Source organism: Protobothrops mucrosquamatus, unplaced genomic scaffold (assembly GCF_001527695.2).
Source record: "Protobothrops mucrosquamatus isolate PMUCROS unplaced genomic scaffold, P.Mucros_1.0 scaffold4696, whole genome shotgun sequence".
Taxonomy (NCBI): Eukaryota; Metazoa; Chordata; class Lepidosauria; order Squamata; family Viperidae; genus Protobothrops; species Protobothrops mucrosquamatus.
In genome coordinates this window covers 7497-16496 of record NW_015390591.1, presented here as the reverse complement: position 1 = coordinate 16496, position 9000 = coordinate 7497, and the positions used below count along the sequence as shown (strand labels likewise).

Sequence of the window (9000 nt, the reverse complement as noted above, 5' to 3'; positions counted from 1 at the left end):
GTGGGAGCTCCCACCCTCTGGAACGAACTGCCCCCAGAGATCAGGGTGATCCCTGATCTCCCTTCCTTCCGCCGCGCCCTCAAGACGTGGTTGTTCCAGCTAGCGGGACTGGCCTAAGGGATTTTAAAGGGGTTTTAATTACTTTTAATTTGACATATTTAAATATTTCGTTTTAATCAAATTTTAATTAGGTATAATAGGTATAATATGTTAGTATTTTATCCAATTGTCAGCCGCCCTGAGTCCGCAAGGAGAAGGGCGGGATATAAATGTAAATAATAAATAAATAAATAAATAAATAAATATTCTTCACAGGAGTTATAAATATATTTTAGCCTCTCTGAAGCAGCCTTTCTTAACCTTTTGACCCAGCAGGATCCTTTGAACGATGTTTCAGGCCTCGGGGAACCCCTGAACATCCAGGCTCAGAGATAGGCCTGAATTGTTTCATGCATTAACAGTAATAACTAATAATAAAAAAATGAAACTTGTCTTTTCAAGGTGATCCCTGCACAAAAATTGAGTTCTGGGCCAGAGTTGAGAGAAGAACACACAATGTCATCTTCAGTAGAAATAAGATGATTTCTGGCTTAGGTTTTGATGCTTTTGATATAAGATGTCTGTTCTTATACAAAAACTGCAGCCAGATATTCAGTGCCTTCCTGTGAATGGCAGGAGATTCTTCTTGGACAGAAATCCAGAATCTTTTTTTTTCCCCTGAGCAGATCAGGGAATCTCCTCTGGAGGGCAGGATCAGACTCAGCTCAGGAGGATTTTCCTCTCCCTCCAAAGGGAAGGTCTCAGGCTGAGCAGAAGCTGCAGAGAAAGGATCCCCTCACCCGGTCACTCATGGGAGTGGAAAGGGAGGGAAAGGACTGGTCAGTTCAGTTCAACTGTACTTACAAGTGGTTTTCCCTCAGATTTGAGAGTTTCTGGCATCCTTCCTCACTCTCAAGCCCAACCAAAAGTAGAAAATTTTCAGGATTTCCTTTTTTTAAAAAACATTCAGGGTTTTTTTAATCCAAGAATTGAAGTCGAAACTTCTTCTCCAGGGCCTTGCAGAGACTGTAAACTTCAAACTTCATTTCAAAAGTCAGTAACCCTTTGGGTATGCAGATCAGACTGGGCCACTTGCTGTTGTCTCTGAGGAAAATATTCCTTTGTGGCCCTTCAAGGCTTCATTCCTATATTGAACTAAGCCATGGTTTGTTTCTTGTTAGCCCAAGATGGTGCTCTTTGTGAACTCAGACCAAGGTTCATGATCACAGGGATCCCTGCAAGCTTTTTTGCAAATTGACCAGATCCTCTTTGAGGCCACGAGATTCCCAGTTCCTCTTTGCAGCTGTAGATTCCTGCAAATGTTCCCTCTCTGGGATCCCTTCCTTTCCCCCCGAGAGTCTCCCCAACAGAGGAACTGCAGAAGGAAAGAAGGGAGAGGCTCCTTCCCTCCGTTTCTTCTGCGACTCCTTCTTTTCTCGGTCTCCCTCAGGATCCTCTGCTGGCTTTTCCAGCTTCCCTTTTCCTGGGGAGGTTCAGGGGCTCCATCCTGGGGGGAAAATGGAGGGAGGCAGGTCGAGGGATGGGAGAAGGGCGATTAGTGATGGGGGCTTTCTTTCCCTTGAATGCTAGGGAGGAAATGGGGGTATCAGTGTCTCCCACTAGTGTCAGAGTCCCGGCGTTGGTGTGTGTGTGTCTCTCTCTGTCTACCTTAAGAACTCACCAAACCGTGATCTTGTCCCTATTTCAGGCCTTCATACGTGGCAGTTGATGTATGGCTGTGAGCTCCGGGGAGATGGGAGCAAAGGTGGGTTTTATGACTTTGGATACAATGGGAAGAGCTTCCTCAACTTTGACAAGGAGACCCTCAGCTGGGTGGCTCCTGACCCCCAGGCCCAGCTCACCCAGAGGAAATGGGATGCTCTTTCAGCATGGAATCAGAGGAACAAAGTCTACCTAGAGGGAGAATGCGTTGAGTGGATAAAGAAGTATCTGTCCTACGGGAACCGGACGCTACTGAGAAAAGGTAAGTACCTGGATTGAGGCTGGACTTTCCTTCTTTGTAATTGGATTTTTTTGGGGGGGATGCATTTGGCCCCTTTGGGTCCCTTGTCTAGAGCCTGGTTGACCGCCTCCTCTCCTTCCAGCCCTTCTCCAAGACACGTGAAGCCCTGTTTGGTTCCCATTGCCAGGCAGCCATTAAATCAGTGGTTCTCAACCTGTGGGTCGGGACCCCATTTGGGTCGCCAAGCAAGGCTGTCTGCCATTTTTTTTGTCCGCCATTTTTTTCCCCCTTTTCCGGCGGGTGCCTTACCTCCCTTGGGCTGGGCCAGCTGGTGATTGGCCTGCTCCGTCTCTGCCGCTTGCCAGCTACGCCTCGGCTGGCACAGGGGGTGGAACCACGCATACGCGGCACTCCCGGGCAGGGAAAGTCCTCGACTTATGACCGGTTGGGTAGTCCTCGACTTACAACCGGTTTAGTCCTTGACTTACGACCGGTTGGGGTCACGGCATTAAAAAGGTTGAGAACCACTGCATTAAATGGACCAGGAAATGCAGCCTCTGCCTGGTGGGTGTCTGTGTGGATCAGGCAGCAAAAGCACTTGGGGGTGTCCTGTTCACAGCCCACAGTGAGGCAATAGGGCCTCTTGGGGTTCTTCAGTGAAACCACCATTACCCAAACTATAGTCAAGTGTGAGGGGCTCCCATATTTTCCTTCCAGCAGCTGTCCTTCCCACCACATCCTACAGGGGGCTCTCTCTCCCTGCTTTGCACCTGACGGTACACCTCTCATATCCACCACTAGAGGGCTCCCTGTCTACCATTGGTAGGACATTATCAGTGCCATCAGTTGGACAAAAAATGCCAAGGTTGAGGGGTTGTTCCCAGGGGGGAAAAATAACAAAGTTTCTGTGAATCTTTCTTTCATACCACAAACAGATTTCCACAATTCTGACTTAGTCTTTCCTCAATCTCCACTTTCAGGAACACACCGTCACCCCACAAGGGTGTCCACATCATAACCTTTTCCTGTGGTTTGTCATTATTTTCCCATTTAGTCCACCCCTCCCTCTTTGCTCTACCCCCGTTCTTTAATCTCTCCAGGATCAGGATCCATTGGGGAATTCCCCCACCGCACCTCAAAGTGCCAACAGCTCCTCCCTGCCCTGGGAGGGCTGTCTCTCTCTTCCATTGGCATCATCTCTCTCTCTGCCCCTCCCCTTTGAATTACAGAATATCTGTTCCATATTAACCAGGATGAGACTCCAAAAGCCCTTTTTGCTTTGATTCTGGCTCTCCTCTTCTTTAAATTGTGGTTGTGTCCCTTGGAAAGAGGCCTGGAGCAGCCTCAGATTCAGGGGAGCAGAAGGAAACCACAAAAGTAGGAGAAACTTCTGTGTTGTTGTTGTCTTGAAAGGGAACCTAAAAGAGCAGCTCCACTTTCCCTCCCCTGAAGGAAACAATCCAAGATCACTCAGAGTTCAAAGCAGCCAGAGAGGAATTTCCTTGGACCCTCAATTTGCTCCCGGAGTTTTTTCAGTCCCTGGGAAGGACTCAAAATCAGGAGTCCTTGTGGTTGAGTATTTTCCAGATCTGGAGCATTCCCTAAAACTCTTGGAGACGCTGCAGGTGTGGAGTGGGAAGTAGTGGGAGATTTTCCTGCCCCTCCAAGTTTCTCACCCACCTTCCAGGCTCTGGAGGGGCTGAGAGTTAATTCCAGGGGCACCGTTTCTGCAGAGCCCCCAGAGGTGACCATGAGCAGCAAGCTGGAGGTGGAGGATGGGATGGAGACGCACGTCTGCCGCCTGGATGGCTTCTACCCCAGGGAGATCGATGCCTCCTGGACGAGGGATGGGGAGGTCTGGCTGCAGGACACCCTCCGTGGCTCCGTGGCCCCCAACGCAGATGGGACCTTCCATGCCTGGCTCAGCATCCGGATCGATCCCAAAGAGAGGGGCCGCTATCGGTGCCATGTGGAGCACGATGGCCTGCAGGAGCCTCTGGACGTGGCCCTGGAGGGTGAGAGGCTGCAGGGAGGGAAAGACTGGGCTCTTTGACAGGCTGGAGGGTTGTGGGAAAGAAATCTGATCCCCAGAGGTGTCCAGATGTGAGCATACCTAAGCTTTAATCCACTGGTTTTTCCATTGTAGAAGTTGGTGGGCCTGCAGGAACGTGTCCATAGAACTGGCTTCAGGAGATGTAAAGGAAACTCCAGAATCCCATCAGATCCTGATGAAATGCCTTTAGATAACTTAGCCCTTCTTCTTCCCCTATTTCCTACCTGCAGCAGAGAACTTATGCTGAGCACAGATATACTCTTGCTTAATTTTAGCTTCGTTACAAAAATCAGGAGGTATCTGGTAGCCCCTATTTTGAGTACCAAATTTTGTTAAGATTTGTGAACTGCAGCTGACTTCATCAAATGGATAAAGCGGCTGGACTGATGCATCGTTATTTAGACAAAGGGCTGCTGGTCTCAATTTTTTCCCCGTTAGAAACTACCACACCCTTCTCCCTTTACAGTGCGATGTTCTTCACTTGGGAAACAAAAATGAAAGATGCAAGTCTTGGTTGGAGAATACCTGGCTTGCTAAAAACATTTTATAATAGGGGTTGATAGGAGACCGGATATGCATTATTACCGTGTAATCCCTTAATTTGGGTTTAGTTGAATATAGTTTTATTTTAATATATTTTTTAGTATAGATTGAATATACCCAGGATTTAATATATGCATATATTAAGGGTTTTTGTGTGTGTGTGTGTGTGTAATGTTGAAGGTAATTTTCTCCCTGTGTCCTGCCCTGATCCTCAAGCAGAACGTCCAATTCTGGACAAGCCCCATTAATACAGATTCAGAGTAATTGAAAAAAAACTCCAATTGAGGTTGATCTGGGAGAGGAAACTGCATCTTCTGGACAGGAATAGGAGGAGGATTAGCCTGTTTAGTCTTGAGGAAAGAGTGATGGAGGTCGGGGGGCATTATGTAATAGGCCTTCCCTGGAGTCTTCCTCCTAATCCTGGTTTGTGTGCCACAAGAGGATTCCCACATCCTGGGTTGCATTCCTGGGAAGTTAAATGCTCCATATGTGAAGGCTGAAACAATTTCTATCCTGGCCAGATAACTGAGAGTCTTTGAAAGAAGGATTAGTTCCTTTCTTCTCCTCTAGGGGGACAGACCAATCCTACAAGAGATAAAGAAAATGAAACTATATACTTAAAAAACAGAGAGGCGATAATCCTTTCATTTTTAAATCATAAGATGCCAACATTCAAGCTTAAATATACCGTTAAGAATGCAGTATTGCAAGGTGACTCATTGTTCATTTCAGGAGTTCGATCCTGACCGGCTCAGGGTTGACTCAGCCTTCCATCCATCCGAGATCGGTAAAATGAAGACCCAGATTGTTGGGGGCAAGAGGCTGACTCTGTAAATCCCTTAGAGAGTTGCTTTCTAGGCTGGTGGTTTAGCATCTAGATCAGGGGTCGTCACACTCGGCCCTTTTATGACTTGTGGACTTCAACTCCCAGAATTCCTCAGCCAGCATGCCTGGCTGAGAAATTCTGGGAGATGAAGTCCACAAGTCATAAAAGGGCCAAGTTTGAAGACCCTTGATCTAGATCAAACTGGCTTGTACAGCTTATAATAGTTTTGTAACAGCTTGTAGCAGCAGATATGTGATACGAATCCTATGATTTTCTAATAATAATAAAATGCAAATATTCAAGTTTAAAAATAGCACAGAATAGATGGTTGCCTGATATTGGGGCAAACTATAAAAAGAACAACAGTGAAAACATTTTTAATGTTTCCCAAGTTTTGTTCATATTATTAAGCTGTGGAGGTCTTTATTTCTGTAAGCTGCCAAGAGACACGAGCTTGTAAAGTGCTTTTGAGCTGAACAGGTAAAGATGAATGACAGCTGCCTTCATGCTGGGCTGGAGTGAGACAAAGGCAGCATCACGAGGACACCTCCTCTAAACAATAGTTGTCAAGGTGTCTTCATGCTTCCTGTTCTGCCCCAGACAGAACAGACGGCTTTAGTCCCATCCAGGACAGACAGATAACTTAGAGGAATAAACAAAGAATATCGCTTTATTTTCTAGGAATCCTAAACAATAACTCACTGTTATGTAGAGATACGTCCAGAAGCATATTTAGCGGTATTGGTTCACTCCACAGGTAATTTGATGATGGATTTTCCCCTCTTCTTCTGCATAAGCATCACATGTTGGCATAGGACATCCAAGCCGTGTGGCTAGAAGCCATGAGGCTTGGATGAAACAAAGGCACATTCCAAACAGGCTCATAGCCAGGAAGTCTTGTAATAAACTTTAGTGGCTCCTCCTTTCCTCCCACTACTGACCTATTAACATGGGATAGCTGACTAGCTAAAACTACATTACCCATAAGCCATCTCTTAAGGAGACAGCACTTAACCAAATAAATGCCAGATATTCTAACATACAGACCTACATGCTCTAGTCAGGGTTACATAGAGTTACACAATCCAGAATACTTCCCATAGAGCGAGCATGTCAAACTCGTGACATGACGTCGTGTGACGTATCGAGACATTTTCCCCATTTCCGGCAATGGGGTGGGCATGGTTTCGGCATGACACATCCGGTCCGCGGGCCGGCAGTTTGACATGCCTGCCTTAGTGGGACATGAATAGGAGCTCCTTATTAACTTTGGGAATTTCCAGTCCTTTGGCTTTATTAGGTCCTTCCCCCAATTGGGATGATTGTTTGGGGTTTTCCTTCAGTGATCTGCCCTTTCTCCCAATTCAGTTCCAGAATCCAACCTGGGGCTCATCGTCGGCTGCGTTGTGGCTGGTCTTGTCCTGGTGTGTGTGATTGTTGGGATCTATGTATTCTTCAGTAAGTATCCTTTTCTGGGTGATGGAAGGAAGATGGGGAGGTTCCTCCCAAGTCTCTCTCTTTGGGGAGTTTCTTCAGGGCTTCCTCCTCTCCTGTTTTCCCAGCCCTCTTGGGGAGCATCTGAGATCTCGGCCTCTTGCTGGGACTCCATTCTCGATTCAGCTGAGTCTGAGGTTGGGACAGTCCCGTCTTCTTCTGTGTTGGGAAGAAGCATCCCAGTTCCGTCCCTTTCAAAGTCTTTGGTCAAAGAGCAGCAGAGAAAGATTTCCATGAAAACCTTCCTCCCCTCCCAGCTGCTGCTGCTTCCCCAATTCCCCTCCATCCATCTCGGAGGCAGCAGGTCTCCCTTGGGACAAATCAGGAGATACATTTAATAATAATAATAATAATAATAATAATAATAATAATAATAATAATAATAATAATAATAATAATAATAATAATAATAATAAAGTTGGAAGGGACCTTGGAGTTCATCTAGTCCAAACCCCCTGCTCAGGCAGGAAACCCTATACCATTTCGGACAAATGGTTGTCTAGTCTCTTCTTAAAAACCTCCAGTGTTGGAGCATTCACCACTTCTGGAGGCAGGTTGTTCCACTGGTTAATTGTTCTAACTGTCAGAAGTTTCTCCTTAGTTCTAGGTTGCTTCTCTCCTGGATTAGTTTCCATCCGTTGCTTCTTGTTCTGCCTTCAGGCGCCTTGGAAAATAGCTTGACTCCCTCTTCTTTGGGGCAGCCCCTGAGATACAGGAACACTGCTATCATGTCCCCCCTTGTCCTTCTCTTCGTTAAACTAGACCAGTGATGGAGAATCTTTTAGAGACCGAGTGCCCAAACTGCAACCCAAAACCCACTTATGCATCGTCGGGTGCCGGGTGGGTGTGGCCCATTGGGTGGATGTGGCCCATTGGGTGGGTGTCGCTGCGGTGGTAATGGTAGACTCGGTGGGACTAAAAAGTTCAATCAATCAATTCCAACTTTGCAAGATCTTTTTTTTTTTTCCTGCAAGAAGTTGAAATTGACTGATTGATTGAACCTTTTTTTTTGTACACGGCGGCGGATGCCTAAAGTGAAAAGGTTTTATAAAACCCAGCTGAAGGCCTAGGGCTGGGGCGACGGCGCACGTGCCCACAGAGAGGGCTCTGAGTGCCGCCTCTGGCACCCGTGCCATAGGTTCGCCACCACTGAATTAGACATACCCAATTCCAGCAGCCGTTCCTTATATGCTTTAGCCTCCAGTCCCCTGATCATCTTCGTTGCTCTTTGTATTTTGAAGATCTTTCTGCCTTTGTTGAGGGGGTCAAAGGGACTGTGAAATATCCCCTGGGGTTCTTTCTCCTACAGGGGGAGAGATTGGATGATCTCTAGTGGGTTCTTTTGAGCTTTCACTGATTTTTATCCTTGCAGAGAGACATCAAGGTGACTACAGAGCAGCACCGAGTGAGTGAATTGTCCTCTTTCCTGGTAATCTCCAACTTAGAGCAGGGACCAGAGGCGCCGCCCTTGAGGTGTGGGTGTATTTAAACAGAAAGGAAACTCATGAAGCTGCAGAGTTGTGCTGTTTCCTCCTAAGAACTAGACTGGGGAAGGAGGGCTCCTTTTTATAAACAGCCAGGCTGTTCTCAGAAGACCCCAAAGGGAAACATTTGGAATCCTCAAGAAGGTGAGAAGACACATCTGGGTGGAAGATTTCCTCTGACTTGGGAATCTGCCCTGTTTTCCAACTAGGAGGAACTTGGAGAGACAGATGGCATGAATGTTTAAAAATAGATAGATAGATAGATAGATAGATAGATAGATAGATAGATAGATAGATAGATAGATAGATAGATAGATAGATAGATAGATAGATAGATAGATGATATAGATGATATAGATGATAGATTGATAGATAGATAGATAGATAGATAGATAGATAGATAGATAGATAGATAGATAGATAGATAGATAGATGATGTAGATGATAGATAGATAGATAGATAGATAGATAGATAGATAGATAGATAGATGATGTAGATGATAGATAGATAGATAGATAGATAGATAGATAGATAGATAGATGATATAGATGATAGATAGATAGATAGATAGATAGATGATGTAGATGATAGATAGAT

General features: G+C 45.9%; 1 protein-coding gene across 1 annotated transcript in view; it reads left to right on the top strand.

Moving 5' to 3' along the window:
* The window catches only part of LOC107299225 (class I histocompatibility antigen, F10 alpha chain-like), a 17546-nt gene extending 9215 nt beyond the window's left edge, over nt 1-8331 (top strand). The window contains exons 3-6 of the mRNA XM_029286719.1: nt 1748-2023; nt 3736-4017; nt 6793-6882; nt 8291-8331. Coding sequence (XP_029142552.1) covers nt 1748-2023; nt 3736-4017; nt 6793-6882; nt 8291-8331 — 689 coding nt within the window. The remainder of the gene's footprint in view (nt 1-1747; nt 2024-3735; nt 4018-6792; nt 6883-8290) is intronic.
* Nucleotides 8332-9000: the final 669 nt, after the last annotated feature.